This window comes from Gossypium arboreum, chromosome 5 (genome assembly GCF_025698485.1).
Source record: "Gossypium arboreum isolate Shixiya-1 chromosome 5, ASM2569848v2, whole genome shotgun sequence".
In the NCBI taxonomy this organism is placed as follows: domain Eukaryota; kingdom Viridiplantae; phylum Streptophyta; class Magnoliopsida; order Malvales; family Malvaceae; genus Gossypium; species Gossypium arboreum.
Genome location: NC_069074.1, coordinates 1,454,092 through 1,472,128, shown reverse-complemented (window position 1 = coordinate 1,472,128; position 18,037 = coordinate 1,454,092). Strand labels below are relative to the sequence as shown.

Genomic DNA, 18,037 nt, shown 5'->3' with positions numbered 1-18,037 from the left:
CTAATTCATGAATAAACCTGGGGAAAACTGATACATATGATATAGCAACTTGTAACTGCGGTTGCAGTTGGCAAAGTGAAATAAAGATCCATAAACCAAATATATGATTATGTTTGCATGGTATAATTAAACTGGACAAAAAGCTAATTTTATTAGGAATATAAATGTATGTACAAGAAGAGCATTGCTCTCTGGTTTGTAAAAGCTACAGCCAGGATACAGGGTTTGCTACTATGTAATTGCTAAGACATAACTAACTGGTAGGAACAAAAGATCTTTACACTCAAAATCACCAACTTGAGAAAAATTCAAGACATCCAAATGGTTCGCTCAAAAATAAACTGTGGAGAAGTCTACAAAGAATCTATGTAACCTAACTGTGGACCAGAGAGTCAAACATCTATCCATGTAATGGTCATTTCTTGATGACAGTGACTATGAATTTGCTTGTCAACAGTATAATGAAACAAGAATATACAAAGAAAGCAACTCAAACCATCATATTCAAGTCAGAAAGATCATCCATGGGAATTTCAAGGCCCATGAAGTCATGATCCTGTAACCCGTCATCATCAATGTTCAACCATGAACCCAGATCTTGTCCTGGTAGCTGCAAGTCATCCAATACATCCAGGCTAAACTCATCTTTTTCTCCGGCATTATTGTTGGCAGTTATCTCAGTTAACTTTGATACAGAAGTTGATGTTTTGGGTTGCTCAGGCATCTTCTCAAGAAGGCCATTTACAGAAACAGATAGTTGAGTAGTTTTCTGCTTAGGCTTTGCTTTTGATTTCCTTCCCCCCTTAACATTGGACACTGGTCGGCCAATCTTATTAGTCCCATTTCTAGATGAAACCTCTCTACCATGTCCCTTTCCTTCTCTGTCTCTCTCACTCCTCTTACCTTTTGCATTGCCTGACAAAGAAGTACCACCAACTACATCCTCCAACAATAACTCTCTCTTTTTCACCCTGTTAGACCATGAGTCATCTTTAACAGCAGTTTGACCAGATAACCGATTTGTGGGTGGAAGCAGATCAGGCGAATTAACAGCATAGCTATCCCCATTTTGACCTGCCAGATAAGTAGTTGAGTGTGAGAAACAACAGAAGCTGCATAAAAGACCAAAGTACCAATATGCAGCTGAAATATCTCATAGGACAAAAAATGGAGAAAGAAGAAAGAGAAGACAGCTCTGCAGACTGCAAAAGTACCATAAGGTCCATCTTGCAGATGATTATATATACATAGAATGAAGAGCAAATACGAAGACACAATAAAGTGTGTATTCTTTCCATATAAATCAAGCAAATACCTGAAACTCTAGAACGGATAGAGCTATTTGAACAGGGCTTCCCAGATTCACCATCATTCAGGAAAAACCCAGAAAGAAACATGTCTCTAAGCATGGGCTCATCGAAGCAGCTCTTGCCTGTATCTTCAAATTTATGATATCGATCTAATGTCCGTTTAACAAATGCCAAGGCAGCTAGCTTGATCGTTTTGTTACTGGAACTCTTCCCACCAGCATTACGACCCCAACAACTCTATTACAAGATTATTGATAAGTTATCAAAAGCTGAATACCAACATCATTTCATTATATGTCAGCATCTAGCATAATAACTAATGGGTAAATAAACAGTCCCAACTTTTAGATAATAATTCTCAATGGAAATAGAATGCAATAACACAGAGAATCAAGCAGATCTATCCACCTTGTTAGGAAAACACTTGAGAGGAGAAAAATTAGAAGCAAATTCAAATTTTGAGAAAATATCCTATCTATAATATAATTTTTAAACAAAAATCTCTAACTGCTATCCAGTTCTTAGTATTTTAATTATCTTCACCATGTATGCAGCTAAATAGAAGGAAAAGAATGTAAGAGTTAATAGATAAACTTCTGCTGGCCAACATCTTCATAAAACTTCAAAAAAAATTTCCATTATCTAAACCTCAGAGACACAAAAGATGAGAAAACAGTTGATTCCTGAGAAAGACAAATAGAACACCCAAGCATAAATACGAGGAAGTGGAAGGACAGAGTACCCAGCCTCAAAGGACAAAGCACTCAACCACACTATAGTCATGGTTAAAACATGTTCAAAATATCTACTTGGAACTTAGAAACCAAAAGATTTTTCAGGAACTATGTTGTCTCTTCAGTATCTGAATACCATGAGAAGTTTGAATACCTAATTGGAGGTAGTTGTTTCCTGTGACATAGAATATCTTCACCAAATTTATTTATAAATATGTATTTTATATTTGGTTCAATTGGTTAAATAAAGTCAACAATATTTCCATTCTACCCATTTGCATCAATTTTTTCTACTTATTCTCTTTCTTTGTTAGTTTTAGCCACCCACACAACTATTTCCTTGAAATCTTGGCTTTTCTTATTACCAAGCTTAGTTTCCATATTCTCAAGTTAAAGGACTAAATAATTTTGGAACAACAGACTTGATTCTGGCAGCCAAGACATTAAGCATTATGTCTGACCTATCCTACTAGGACTCATCATGGGTATGTATCCGACATAGGTATGGTCAGATTTTCAAAGTTTTTCCATGTATTTGGAGGATTCTCAGAGGTCATATCCACATACCATGTGTCGGGCATAGGTACTTCAAGAGAAACAAAGAGTAAAAGCAATATAGTACATGGCTGTGTGTAAATAAGAACCAAAATAAGTGGGAGACAGAACATTAAGATAATTACCATGTACTTCCCATAAGCCATCATGACAAGTTTGTCAAGAGCAAACTGTTCGAGTCCCCTGAAAAAAAAGATATGTTAAAGAATACACTAGATAAATAGGCAAATGCACAAACTATATGAAGAGAAGGGATAAAACAATACTTCTCCTGAGTTCTTCTTGTTTCTGTGGCAGTTTCCAACAGCTTTTCAAGCAGGCCTTTCTTCTTTGAAACCTATTGCATTCACAATGAAATTACAAAATGAACTTGGAACAAGTTTTGAACTTTATGACAGAAAATCCAATAATAAGTAGCAGGGCATAGCAGAAAGAACCTGTTCTATATCTAATGGCAGCTATCATAAAAGGAAGGGTGAAGACAGTAATGTAAATAAAAAGAAATTATATGATTCCATAAAAGAGCTTCAATAATTCAATTGAGAAACTACCTGTTCATTGAGCTTCTCCTCTAGCTTACTAATGTCTGCACAAATTTCATCATCCTCCATCTGTGCTACATCAGGCTGAAAAACAATGAAATACATCAAAGTTAAATACATTAACAAACATCTAGAGTAAATGAAAAGAAAAAGACAAAAACATCCAGTGTAAACCATCACAGTGTCCAAAATATCACCCTTGAAGATGATGAGAAGCTGCAGTGTGCATACGTCCACCATTTAACAAACAACCATTATTCAGATAACGATAGAAAAACACAGACTACATTGCTAGATCATGATATTTATTGATTTGGAAACAACAAAAAAGAGAAAGGGTAAGAGCTGGATGAAACAATATTATGCAACAAAAGGCTAATGCAGCATTTAAAGTAAATATTCAAGTAGAAGCAGACCAACCAGTGGTTCTAAGAAAATTCCAACACTTTGGGCCTCCAAAAGGAGTTTCTCATTTATATTCATACTCTCATACTGGAATTCTGAACAAACCGAGCCAAGCATCGGTTGGTTTCCAAAAGTGCCATTCAAGGATGGGCTAAAATTTGAGTGAATTTCTGCGTTTCTCAACATATCAATTTCAGAATCATCATGTTCTGGCTTCCCAGTTATCCTATAACCATTAAACGAAGTATGCCCAGTAGACTGGAAGTTAACAATATGACTCAAACCATTGGATCCCAATTCTCCATCCATCTCAAATCCAGTTCCATAAGCATCGCATGGAAGGTCTTCATTTCCACAGTCACTTACTTCTTCTGGAATTAGAGCTGCTATAAATCTCTGACAGAGAGAAATCACATTTTTGTCTCCAGTATCCAGTACCAATTGTGGTGAAACGACTTCACCATCTGGTATTACAGCAGCAATTCTGCCATCTCTTTCTTGTTCAAGCAACCCACATCCATTGGGGATGGTATGACAACCGTTTGTAATAGAAGGAACTGGTGTTGATCCCAATTTGGCGAGTTCGTAATTTCCCTATAAGAAGTCTTAAACTTCAATCACAGTGAAACCATAAACATTTTATGCAATTCAATAAGAACACGAAGTTGTAAGTAAATCTGTGACTATGCTACTCCTACCCATTTCACTGGAAATAGTGTATGCAGAAAAGGTTTAGGCATTCTATTTTCATCCCCCCCCCCCCCCTTTTGTAGCAATATTTCAAAGATATGTGGCTGCAGAGAAATCTCATAACTTTATGAGGTAAATAAATAAATTTCACATGGTAAACTTTAAGATTACATGCTATTCTTACCAAAATCAAATAAGAACTCTTGAAAAGTAGCCACCAATACCTAATATATATCAGCAGGTCAATAGAAATATATTTATTTATTTATTTATCTCATGGCTTTCTTCAAAATTTGATGAAGACATTAATAATGGCAATGTCTGTACTAGAGGCAATGGAGGGACAAGGTCTAGGTTCAATTCCTCCTTTCCCCTATAAAAAAGAAATCACCCCACCCTGGCCGAAAAGGGACATAAACTGCAGCCAGTAATTCATATGTAAATCACTTCAGTAAAAGATATAATCCAAATGGTTTTCCTAATGAGCCTTTTTTTTTTTTCTTTTGATAAAAAGGGTAATATATTAAATGAGATCCAAACAAGATATTTTAAGGAAAAATATGCTTTCTAAGGTGTTATAATAGCAGTAAAAACCAATCTTAATTGGGGGGACAAGGAACAATACCTGCTGCTGCAAATAGGCAATATCTGCATCAGATATGAAACCAAAAAAAGGCTCCATCTGCCTCCAAAAGGAGTTTGGAAAGGCATGGGCTGCAATGGAAGTAAAATCAATCAATGAATTTTGCACCACAGAAATTAACAAAAAATTGACACAAAAGAAACTACCAGAATTAATAAGATTGTTTACAGCAGCTACCAACTCTTCATGTCCATCCTCCAAACCAACTAAGGAAATTGCACCAAGAGTGATTAGAAGCCACAAACATGTGGTAGAAGACTTAGAATTCAAAAATTTTTGTAAGCATCGTATATTTAAGAATTCAAGGAAGTTTCTTAGTTAGTTTGAAGCATAACTACCAAGGAAATCTGCAGCTGCACTGATAGCTACATGCCTCTGGCGTGCATAGGCCTTGCGGTCAGTTAGCTTCCTAGTTGGAGGACGACCAGCCTTGCTGAAGAAAAAATTCATCAAACTGAGATTTCAATCTGAAAAAATGATGGCTCTAGACCGCAATAAAAGAAATATTATTGGAGAAAAAGGAAGGTGGATGGGTAGGAAGAAATATTTAACCTTTCAGCCTTATCCAAGCCAAGCCTGGCACTTCTGAGCTGTTTTGCTGTTCCCACATTGCCAAACTTCTCAACCATCATTGGCATAAGAGATCTTGAAGAAGTAATACCCCGTCCAGTCCTCCCTTGTTGACGTACAGCATCTCCCTTATCTTCTCCAGTCATCAGCTTATTCTTTCTTGATGGCAAGACCAAAGGGGATACCTTTTGAACATTCCGTCCAGCTTTCTCATCTATTTCATCCGAAATTTTCACCTTTTCTTTAGATTTAATTTCTGCAGCCCCGGACTCCTCACTCTCAGAAAGAGTAGCTGAAGATAAGGCATCACCTTTTAGTTTAACTTGTCGGGGAGAATTGCTTGACAAGCGTCTAGCAAATCCTGACCCAGTTTCATCACTTGCCATATCAGACATAGCATCCAGCGACGGTGTTTCATCATTACTTGAAACAATAGGAACAATATTTGTTCGTCTTGCACTACGAGAGCTCTTCAGTGGTCTCTGGCTGGCCCAGTGGGTGACAGGTAGTGATGAAGACCTAGCTGATGTCGTGCGTTTTCGGTTATTAGCTCCACCAGCAGTAGGTGGTTTATTTGTACAGTGAGAAAGCTCCCAGTCATTTGATGCCACCCTATGAACAATTGGCGACAACTTTGGACTAACCCCAGACCCTGATCGAGGACCACGAACAGATGCATTCATTTTTGAGCTTGAAGTAGGACTACCTGAACTAAATTCATCACGGACATTCATCCTGCATTTTAGCAGAAAAAAGGGCATAGAAATAAGTATGCATATTGCAGTAAGGCCAGAAAAGGAAAAGTACTCCACGAGCCAGAAATAGAGTTGCACCAAATGACAAAAACAAAGGCTTTATAAAATAGAAATGGACCAGAAAAATCTATGCAAATGTGGAAAACGAATTATGTATGACGAAGGCTATGCATACTTGTTAACAGCTCTGATATTCACTCTCTCTTTATCAGAAGCAACAGGACGATCTCTCCGATCACTGAGAGGGGAGCTGTTGTCTGGATCAGACCTAGGGTTAGACGAGCGTGGACCCAAGCCAGTCGGCAGCGAGATACCTTCCAATTTTCCTACTCCAACAGATCCATTAGCAATTCCCGACCTGCAAGGTATACATTTATTAATATAAAGGAATAAGATTCATCAAAAGCTTAGAAAATTAAAATAAAAGGAAGGCTCAATTCACTGAATGCTCCAAATAGAAGATTTGAAGAAATAGCACACAAGAAAGCCACGTTATGATAATCTATTAAGGAAATTGCATCCCTCTATAGTGTGAGGCGGCGGACCCAATAAAAGTTCTTGCTCTATCTGTCTGAAAATTATGCGCTTAGATCTTAATGAGAAGGTTAGGTCAAATCATGACAAAAGTAATCTACCTCTCAAAACATTATATGCAAGATAGATTACAACAAAGGGTTTGGATGTTTTATATTGAGAAAACACAGATAGTAAAAATTAGTAAATCTACCATCTTATACTTCTCTGGCAAATCTTTCAAGTGTAAACGTACCTTTAGGGCATTTGTTGGATGTCCTACACACTAAAGCCATAAGTAACCTCACCTAATATAGAACTCTATATCATGGACTGAGATTTTAAATCTCAACAGACCAGCATGCCAAATAAGGAAAAGACAGCGCAGTGATAAAACGTGGCAAAAGCAAATTAATGAATATGAAATAATAAACAAAGAGTTACCATTATTATATTGTTACTCACCCTGACATTATCATTAACAGCACGCTCAATAGGATAAGAAACTTGAAAAACAAATATGCAAATGGAATCAGATTAAAAAAGAACCTTAGAAGCATAAAATATAAGCTCAATATCTGTCATTCAGTACATCTTCCCCGAAGATAAGCAATTAAAAAGTAAGAGGATGAAAGAAAGCAATTCCAGCATGATAAATTAGGTTAGAAGAGAATATTGACAAAAGCTACTACTGCCATCATTATTATGATTGAAGCCCTCCCAACAAATCTCTTGGCAGTTGGCAGAAGATTTCGATCATAATATATTGGGTATTAAACCAATGTTTTTAAAACAGGACTGGACGTTGACCTGGTGGCGTTCCCAGTCCTACCCGTTCAACTGGCAGATTTAATTAAATAGGGTTGTTATTGTTAGAAACATGATCTTGACGTTAAACAAGTATCAAGTATAGTGAATAATTAAGAAAAACAGGCATTTGGCTTAATGGTTTAGGCATTAATGAAAAGGTAAGTTGTCAAGGGTTCAAACCACATAATTTATAAGAAAAGATTAAATAATAAAACAAATACCTAAAACCAGTTCAATACTGACTCCGGTCCAGTTTAACTGAGTGATTCTTGACCAGTCTGACAGGCCAGTCCAACATGGCTATGGCAACACTGAATTGCATTGATAATTCTTATGTTATTAAGATTGTAATGATAAAAGCTTACAATGATAATAGGGGTTACTAGTATTCAAGGGTGGTTGTCCTGCTACTCCTATGCATGCCCTTAATAGATATTATCAAGGCAAGCATTCAATAAAGGCCATGGCATATGCACAACAGAAGCACTTTCAGCAGCCCTACCTGAAGCCATGGGATTCATTATTTAACCTTGATCGAGCATCAGAAACAGCCCTTTGCTGTATTCCCTGTTTAGATTCCCGGTACCCTTCCACAGGTTTAGCTGATACCATACTAGGAGATACATCAATTTTTATCCCAGAACGCTTTTTCTTCATCTTTGCCTTTTCCCATCCATCGATGCCACCTGATACAGTTCGATCCTCACCCTGAACTGCACCGCTATTTGACACCCTGAGCAGTTCCCTTTCCCTATCTGCATTACCAGGCTGCTTAACTAAAGCATTGTTCCGCATATCCATCTAGATTCATTGAACAAATGTTAAGTTGTCTCTTCAAGAAACAATGATGCAAAAATGGCATACCAAATGCACATTGGGCACCAAGCCACCGAGATGAGACCAAAGATTGCAACTATGCAGAAGAGTAAGAAAAGAAATGTAAAACCATATTCATATTAGTGCGTGTAAAACAGAATATCATGTGGATTCTTGTACAGGAAAAGGGTTTCATATCACTCACATACATAAGTACTAACACAATGATCAAAGTAAACAAGGAAATCTAATAACAAGGAAGACTAAACAGAACAAATCACCCACCACCACCTAGTAACATAGAAACGCGAATGGTACACCAGACAGAAGGAATAAAATAAGTAATATTGATACTGAAAACTACATTGGGACATGGCAATCTTTGATCCCAACCATACTTGGCACATGTAAAGCAACCACCGTACAAGCTTAGTGAATAAGCTATATATGGCTCAATAACAGCATGGAATTATGAGACTACCATGATAGAAAATGCATAGAGATGGAAGGTATAAAAAATACAAACCCTGAGATCCACCAGAGAAGTTCGAGTTCGTTTACTTGGAACAACATTTTTTGGCCTTTCTTCTGACTGCTGCTGATCAAATTCAAAATCTCCAGCAACAGAAAGATTATGCATTCCCATCTTGCCAATGGTAGGCCCCAAGATGGACCGATCACTAGATAACAAGGCATTAGATCGGTCACCAGAAAAGCTATCTGATCGAGATCTCTTCTTAGATGGTATGCTTGGAAAAAACTTGTTGAATACTGATAAGGCTTCATTGAAAGTTTTCATACGCTCCCTGTTAACTAATTCATATTAACAACTAATGAAAACTTCAATACAAAATACAAAATCTACAAAGAACTACCTCGCTTTGACAGAAGAATCACGTAGACCAGCCTTAAGTCGTTTGATTTCCTCAGGTATGGGAGAAGTCAGCAACTTGCCTTTTGACAACACAGTAGGAGATTCATCAGCAGAAATGCCAAGAGCAACATTAATGTGCCGTTTAAAGTCTCCTTGGCGACTAGACTTATGATCAGCAACAACCACCTTTGGATCGAAACGCAGGCATTGGAAGAAGTTGGATACATCTTCTTGGGCTACTACAGAACTGCTCCTTGACATACCAGAAAGAGAAGGTAGAATTTGGTTCTCCATGGTCTCGTGAAAGCTACCTGATCTGTCAAGCTGAGCAGCTAAGTAGGCTCCACGCTGCCCACTGGTGTACAGTGGCCTATCCGGGCTACCAGAAGACAGATCAAACTTGCTAGACATTGTCATTGCATCAGATTTTGCAAACCCACAATTTTAGAAAGCCAATAAATACAGCAGTGCATGACAAAATTGTAGTACAACAGCACATGAAGTTGATTTAAACTCTTAAGGACAATGACAACTTATCTGCAAAAGAGGAAAAACCAATTATATAAAAGTAGTATTAGATTCCAAATCCACTCAGTAGTTCCTCAAACTTCTGTTTTATGCAGAATGCACATATAGCAAAGTACAACTAGTAGTAGATTAAAATTAAGCCATAAAATAATCACTAGTAGTTATAAAGAAAAATCAAATGCCAATGAAATAAGATGAGATTAATCACCTTGCACTATGTGTGCCATAAATTTTTTACCCTCTTCACCCCAAATAAATACAACAAATGAAATCAGTGAATAAATGTAACAGCAACAACAAAAAGGAAACCTTCAGAAAATAAAGTTGCCAACGAATCTGGTAGAAATGGCTGTCATAATTCATAGAAAAGACAACAATCAATTAAACAATGAGACTCAACAGACAACAAACAGGTCATCCAAAAATATATTTCCCATCTAGATTCATATACTATACGGCATTTTAGGCAATCATTCATCAAACTCAACCTCTACCACTGCCATTGTTTTATTTTTTTCTTGTCCCATAAATGGCCACATGTAGAATCAAATAATTCCAATTCTATCATTGAGCTCAAAGATGCTCATGGGGCATGGTTAGATTCTATTTAAAACATAGAATTGTCAATATTTAGATTGTCGAACCTCTAAATTTCAACAAATATCCTTGTTCACAGATATTTTATTAAAGCAACTTTTTGCTCCTTAACTACAGAATTACTGTATGCAACAATTTGGATTTGAATTTCATTCTTCTCTTCCTTCCATATATGAGGGTTAAATGATACCATTTCTCATCAAATGCAGCTTAAATGACTTTCAATCCTCACTTTAAGGTGACCCTAACCTCATAAAAACAGTCAGCAAAGTGCCACAGATGCACAATCAGCTTCAAATTCTAAGTAACACTCAATGCTCTAATTCACACAATAATCTCAATATCCAGAAGCTACCAAGAACTGAGCTCAAATAAATATTTAGGGTATTCCATAAGCCTCATAATTGGTAAATAATTAAACAAAAAGGAATTGCCTTGAATAATATGGTTTTGCTAACAAGTGCCTAAAGAGCACTCTTTTAAGGTTATCATATCAAGTAATGTTTTCTACCAATGCAATGGAATTTCTTGCATTAAAAGTCCAGTACTGCATTTAATACAAAGAATTTTACTATAAATAGTATCTTAACAAACCTTAAAAAGTTCCCTTAGAGCACTCACCAGCAAAACCCACATAAGTATAAAATTACAAATGAACAACCCAAGAAACTGTGAATATTTTTTATGTGATTAAACTTCTAAACTGCTTAACTCCACCTAGATCACCCTCAATTGCATTAAATGACCTATTAGAAGATTGATGTTAAGGCTGTCTGCCCATCTTTGTAGCGTACATGTAGCAAAACAAGAATATTGTTGGGTTCAGTAATGTGTATCCAGACCCATAATTACATCCACATAGGCATTATCTAACCCCTAATATGAGGTGAGTTAGAATGCTATTTTTAATAGAGTTTAACATAAGTGCTATAAAAGGCCTATTCCTAATAGGATTGAGATATATGCTATATAGATACAAACATATACTTGTGGAAATTAACAAGAAATGTTTAGAAGGTTCTCTTTTGAACTCCTCAGATAATCCTTGGGTATCCACCAAGAACCTACGATTTGAAGTGTGAAAATTGATGAACGACTTTAGCAGTTGCTCCATAGTCGAGAAATATGAAGAAGCTGTATGAGAAGTAGATCCTAGGCGGTTCATAAAGGAAGATTCAGAAATTGTTCTTAGGAATCCAAAATAGCATTGGAGTCAGTAATTCTAAAACGATTAATTTTCCTACACATATCATTACCTGTATACTTATAGCTAAATTATATAGGCATTTGCTATTTCTCTCTCTCTTTAGGAAATCTCTCTTCCTTCTCTCTTAAGTCTTAGGATTCCAAAATAGCATTGGAGTCGGTAATTCTAAACGTACTAGTTTTCCTACACATACATTACCAGTATCATGAATCATAGATGGATAAAAAGACAATCAGGGTATATGTGCAGCAATGCCTTTTACAAACATACCATTAACACATTACAACTTATCAAAGAAATGTGAAATGGAAAATAAATGAATGCAAACATGACAAGCCAGCATCTTGACTCATAAGATAGTGCCGTTGAGAGTACCCCTAGAACCGTTAACTATCTTACCGAAGAGGGTGGATGCCTACAATCTTAGGAAAAAGAATATTAAATCGTTAATCTAAGTTTATATGATAGGGTCAAAGTTCAAAAGATTAGCCCAATAAATCTATTGCTGCACATTAATTACACTCAAACAGAACAATACTGTCTTTATTTAACTAACTGCTACAGCTAACAATATTCTATACTTTATATTGTATCAACAGAATATATGTTTATATTTAAAATGTACGAGGACCAACACTTTTACTCATAAAACTAACCGGAATTTCAACCAGCAAAGACTTCTAGAACATCGCAACAGTAAGAGATTCATTTCCATTTTAAGTATTGCCTAATCAAGATTGCTCGTCAGTTGAAATTACAAATAATTGGCTCAACTAAACTTTCCGCACTTCAAATCAATCAAGCTAGAATTGAATCACAGGATAGGAACAAAACATTATCAAAGTCAAATTCCTCCATATTTCTTCTTTTTTGACTAATCACAGTAAAGTGAGTCTAAATTCAAACTTTACCATTTTATCCTCTAATTCCTCGATTGTACATCTTAATCATGCTTCATTCATCAAAAGAAAAAAAATGAATAATACTCAAAATTTGCAGGAAAAAAACCTAAAGATTAAATTAAAAAATTATTAGAAAACAAAACTGAAATAAAAACTCAATCAAAGAAGTAAAACAAAAAATTTTAAGATTTTATCAAAAATAAAACCCTAGAGTTCGCATTCAAGAATGTGAGTAGAAATCTACCTCCGATAAATCGCAAGAAGAGGTGACGGCGGAGGCTGCAAAATCAAGCAAGGTAATTAAATTCCTTAAATTACGGATACGAATTCGGCTTACGTAATTGATTGGAAGCTCAAAATCGAAATTGGAAAGTTTGTAGACGGCCATGGAGGTCGAAAAGCGCCCGTGTTTTGATCGGCAATGGAATTGGGTTAAATTAAATGGCGATTATGCCCATGAACCGTAGTACCTCGGATGCGAGGGCGTGGGGTTTCTGAACGGGGTTTTTTGGTAATTAAAAATATATATTGAGCCGGCTCCTAAGACAGCTCGTGGGTTGTATGCAATGCAATGCGAGGAGTTGGGGATATGTTTCTCCTAGTGAAAATTTAACGGTAAAATGTATCATTTCGGTTAAACCAAAAAAAAAAAAAAAAAAAGACTTCGATTTGTTTTTTCTTTTAGTTGGCAAATGGAAATACGAGAATTTCTAAATTTAGATCAAATAAAATGAAATGAAAACATTTGGAGTGAACTTGTAAGAATTTAATTATGTAAAATTGATTAAGTTAAATATGAAATAAAGATGATTAATTAATAGTTTTTTTATGAATCATATTTGATCATAAATATTAAAAATCATCTTAATTTTGAAAAAGAGTTAATAAATAATTTTTATACAAGTTTATTATATCCCTATCTCAATTTAAAGTCTTCTATCAGATTCTCATCCTCCTATAAATATTTAAAGATATCAATATTATAGGGGATTACTTTCAATAGATTATAATTTTTAAAGGTATATTTTTGATAAATACATCCAATCTTAGTAGATCATAATGTCTTTTTTCTCAAGTGCCTTAGCTTAATGGAGGTTAAAATAAAATTGTTGGTCTGTGATTCTTTTCTATATACATAATGTAGCTATTAATAGTGTTAGGTTATTATTAATTAGCGAAACTAATTTTAATCGAGTTTCTACATTGTTATTATTTGCATCATCAATTTTTTCTAATCTTACATTAATGTGTGAGTATTTTTTTCTAAAGCTTTTCTATGAATTAATTTGAATTGTGATACCATCTTTAAAGTTGCCAAAACCATGGGATTAACATTGGCATTTCTACTCATGGTCAATGATTTTTTTTCTTTGGATGAGTAGGTCATTGTTAATGAGTTATGTTTTATTATCATACTAATATTGGTCGTATTGGTTAATTTTATTTTTTGGTATGCTAACATTTGAGGGGAGCATTAATATAGTTGGATTGATTAACTCTAAGTTATGCCATCAATGGCATTGTTTCTATTTAGGGTTTTGGTATTAGAAAAAGGTGTGTTTTTGTAACAAATACATCCAATCTTCTTAAAATTTTACTTATGCTTGGAGGGCCATAGGCAAGCAAAAAATCTTTGAGGTTCCCAGCATAGGCGGGCTAAGAAAAAGAAAAGTTATAACTTTACTTGCATAGTTAAGGGTTAATATTACACATTTATATTATTGCATCATCTCAATTCTAAAAATTAGATTATTTATCTGTTAATTAATATGGCTCTATAACCAATTTGTGCAAACGAATACAACACGATTGTACAATAGGATTTGCTATATTTTTAATGTAGCTATAATATATATGTATACATATGGTACTACAAAATTCCAATAGTTCCCAAGCCTAATTGAATTATTATTATTTTATATTTTAATTAATTTGTGCTTGAACTCGAATAATTATATTTGGAATTAAACATAATTATTATTATGTGACATGACTTCTTAATCTTTTCGAATACATGAAAACTTAATTATATATGTTGTATGCTTAACGTTATGCTCACATAAATTTCTCTGTAGTTATAGGAGTTTGGGATTATAGTGTTCTCACCTCTAAGGAATTTTACTTGTATCAAGTGGAATTAGCAGTCTAGTTTGCCTATTCATATTTACTGATATTAATGGTCTATACTTCTTTCAAACAATAAAAGTACCATCTGTGTGTATATATATATATATATTTATAAACTTGAAAAGGTGTCCTTACGGGGACATTTATATTGAAAAAATAATGAACATTTGATGAGGGAACCACAAAGGGTTCTTAATGAAGGTGTAACCCCCTCTCGAATATATATGTACAAAAAAAAATAACAAATTGAAGGAGGACCCCTGCAAGGTTCCACATAAATAACTTCAAGGAGGGTGTGTACATATATATAAATGAAATAGCAGTTGTTTTCTTTTTAGCTCTCAATCAACTTTACTGCATTTTCAAAGGTTGTCAGATTTACGCCTCACGAGCGGCTACCATCTGACGTCTCAGTTCTCGCATCCCTGGATGGTTACACTTCACGGATGGTTAACACTCCCTTGCATATATGTATGTTCATATAACAATATTGTTAGAAAGGGAAATGTTCATATAACAATATTGTTAGAAAGGGAACTCGCGAGGGACTCTTGTGAACAGTTACATCTACTACTTATATTTTACGCCGTATTTATAAATTCTACATGTTATATGTCGAAACTATTTTTTAAAAAAACGGGAATCGACTTGATTTTGAAAACGAAAAATGGGAGTCGCCACCGATCTTTATTAGGTGTGATCGGATTACCTTTGTTTTAATAAAATATTTTAGTTTACTAAAACAATGTTTATGGTCTATGAAACTCGAAAGAATGGGTTCGGGAGTCGGTGTCATGCGAGGAAGGATTAGCACCCTTGTCACGCCCAAAATTGGTACCAAATTGATTAGTTAATTCCTGAAGTCGAAAGTTAAAAATCGAGAACGAATTTAAAATGTGATCCTTTTTTATTAATGTCGATTTTAAAAAATGCTTGAGTTAGCTCAAAACGATTATTAAAGATTTCCTCGTTTCGAGATATCAGAGTATCACATCCCGTAAGTTAGGACACAATACCATGAACTCCCGAGCGCAAGTTTATCTTTAATTTTAATTGGAATTCCTTGTATTTTAAAACTCAAAAGGATATTTGGCTATTTAGAACGAACGAGAGAATCGAAACTCCGTAAGTTAGGGCACAACTCCTCAATGTTCCAAAACGCGAAACATTGTCTTATTTTGAAATCTCGTTTTTGAATAGTAGCAAATACGACATTTAAACGACGTATGTTATTTTGTTTGAAATAAAATAAAACGATCTAAGTTGGGTAAATTTGTTGGGGTTTAATTCACGAGTCAATAATATGAGATACAATATAATAATGAGTGTAGACAATAATACATGACCAACATCACACAAATATACAACAATAATGTGAAAATACAAATGAACAATTTATGATACATACAATGACAATAATGGCTCACATACATTATTTACATGCTAACATTAGCACTCAATGAACAATAAAACGAATATAACAATCTAAAAAAATAATATAAGGCAAGTTAAAATGAATAAAATGTAAAAAAACAATTTAAAAGATAATAAACAAGTTTAAAGAAATAAAGTAACAAATGAATTTTTAAAATCAGTAATTATAAAATAATTTAAAAAGATGATATATATATATTTTAGAACAAATAACATGCATATATGTACATAAAAGTATAAAATGAGTAATACAAAGACTTATAATAAATAATAAATAGAATATTTAAAATAAATAGATAGAATTTTGAAACGTATGTAAAACAATTTAAATCATTGAAATAGTTTTAAATAAATAATACATAAAACAATTTTAAAATAGAAGATGGAGCTTTAAAGCAAGAATGTAACAATTTATAATGATCAATATGAATGACGTTTTAACCATAAGATAAACTAGTATAAAGTATTCAAAATAGACTTATAAAAAAAAATTGAACATCATGTGAAAGACTTAAAATAAGCATCGAAATGAAGAAATATGAATGGAACAAACAATTTACAAAGGAGAAAATAAAATAAATGATATGTATATACTTAAAATAATTAATATCTAAAAAATCTTGGGATAAGCAAAAACAAAATAATTTAAAATAAACAAATTTACAAATGACATATAAAGATTAAAACTAAATAAAATATAACATTTAAATAGATAGTAAATAAACATATAATAAAATATGATAAAACAATTTGAAATAAAAAGGCAATGATCAAATTTAAATCAAAGTAAACAAAAGGGTAAAAATCGCAAATAACAGAAAGCTGCTAAGGACCAAGATGAAACACGTGCGGAGAAGCGGGGGCTAACTGGGCAATTACCCCGACCCCCTATACGCAGCGTTTCAGTGCAGGACCTAAATGCAACAAGGGACAAATTATGCGGGAAAAATTAAAAGAAAAGGAACAGGGCTGAATTAAAGGGCATGAGGACGTGAGGGACCAAAACAGAAAATATCCCATTTGGGATAAAACACGCGAATCCCCCCATCAATTGGGTCGGGTCGCGGGTAATCCCCCCCTAAACGACGCCGTTTTGAGACGTGTAAGGGGGTGCAAAACGATGACGTTTTGCTGGGCCATTTAAACCAAAAATTTTTATTTTTCTTTCCATTTCAGCTTCATTTTCTTCAAAAAAAAAAGGCAGAGAGCCTTTCTCGCTCTCTCTCCCTCTTCTAATTTCCCCATTTGGCTAGGGTAATATACCCATCATCGCCTCATCGCTGGATCGCCATTCTTCCACCATAGGCGGTGGTCAGGGAGATGCAAAACGGTCCCTTAGCCTTGTTTTGACCAGATCTAGAGGTCTAGCCTCTTATTTGCGACAAAAGAACGAATAAAAGAGGACTTTTGGTCTTTTTACCTAGCCGACGCAGTCGTCAAAGCCAAGGCCAAACCTTGAAAGGTTTTGAGACCCTCAGCGCCGGTGAAACACCCACGATGACGGAGGATGTGAGGCTACTCAAGTAAGTTATGAAAGATTTTAGTTATGAAGTAAAATAAAAATAAAAGAAGCAAAAAAAAAAGGAAAATAGATAGTAAAAAAAATCCACCTTTCGAAACTTCTGTTCTATTTTTTGATTAATGGTGTGCATAAAAAAACATTACAGAGAGATCCCAATGGCTCTTATAGCCGAAATCAAAACCCATTTGTTTCTGTGTTTTGTTTTTTGCTATTTATTTCTCTGTTTCTCGCATGCTTTCTTTGCTGCTATTTTTGATTTGGTTGCAGGTGTTGCGACACGTGGAAGAGGCGATGGTCAGGGGCGTGGTGCTGCACGAGGTGGCCCATGGTGAGGAGCGGCGGCTGAAGAGGGGGTTAGGGTTTACTTGTTAAAAATTTTGATAGCTGGTGGGCTAGGATTTGGGCTGGTTTGGTTTGTATTTTGGGTCTGAAATGGGTTTTAAATTGTTGGGTCACACATATATTGTAAATGGACTAAAAAATTGGACTTTTAGTTTAGTTTT

At 34.8% G+C, this 18,037-nt stretch overlaps 1 protein-coding gene across 2 annotated transcripts; it reads right to left on the bottom strand.

Annotated features, from left to right (window-relative positions):
- Positions 1-126: 126 nt before the first annotated feature.
- Positions 127-13,062, bottom strand: LOC108486364 (uncharacterized). Of its 2 annotated transcripts, XM_017790390.2 has the most exons (15): positions 12,696-13,062; positions 9,219-9,754; positions 8,870-9,149; positions 8,030-8,328; positions 6,380-6,562; positions 5,432-6,184; positions 5,218-5,312; positions 5,026-5,085; positions 4,862-4,950; positions 3,562-4,140; positions 3,151-3,225; positions 2,866-2,936; positions 2,725-2,782; positions 1,316-1,547; positions 127-1,074 (listed from the first exon to the last, which is right to left on the bottom strand). In XM_017790390.2, the coding sequence occupies exons 2-15, from the start codon at positions 9,632-9,634 to the stop codon at positions 491-493; spliced, it is 3,774 nt and encodes a 1,257-aa protein (XP_017645879.1). In that variant the 5' UTR covers positions 9,635-9,754; positions 12,696-13,062; the 3' UTR covers positions 127-490. The 2 variants fall into 2 exon arrangements, with proteins under 2 accessions (XP_017645879.1, XP_017645878.1); XM_017790389.2 differs by having other exon boundaries at positions 4,862-5,085.
- Positions 13,063-18,037: the final 4,975 nt, after the last annotated feature.

Excerpts from the sequence above, each read along its gene's own strand:
- LOC108486364 (XM_017790389.2), bottom strand. The coding sequence starts at position 9,634 with ATGACAATGTCTAGCAAGTTTGATCTGTCTTCTGGTAGCCCGGATAGG. Across the intron at positions 6,185-6,379 it reads AATATCAGAGCTGTTAACAA|GATGAATGTCCGTGATGAAT; the intron begins GTATGCATAGCC and ends GCTAAAATGCAG. Across the intron at positions 2,937-3,150 it reads AGGAGAAGCTCAATGAACAG|GTTTCAAAGAAGAAAGGCCT; the intron begins GTAGTTTCTCAA and ends TGAATGCAATAG.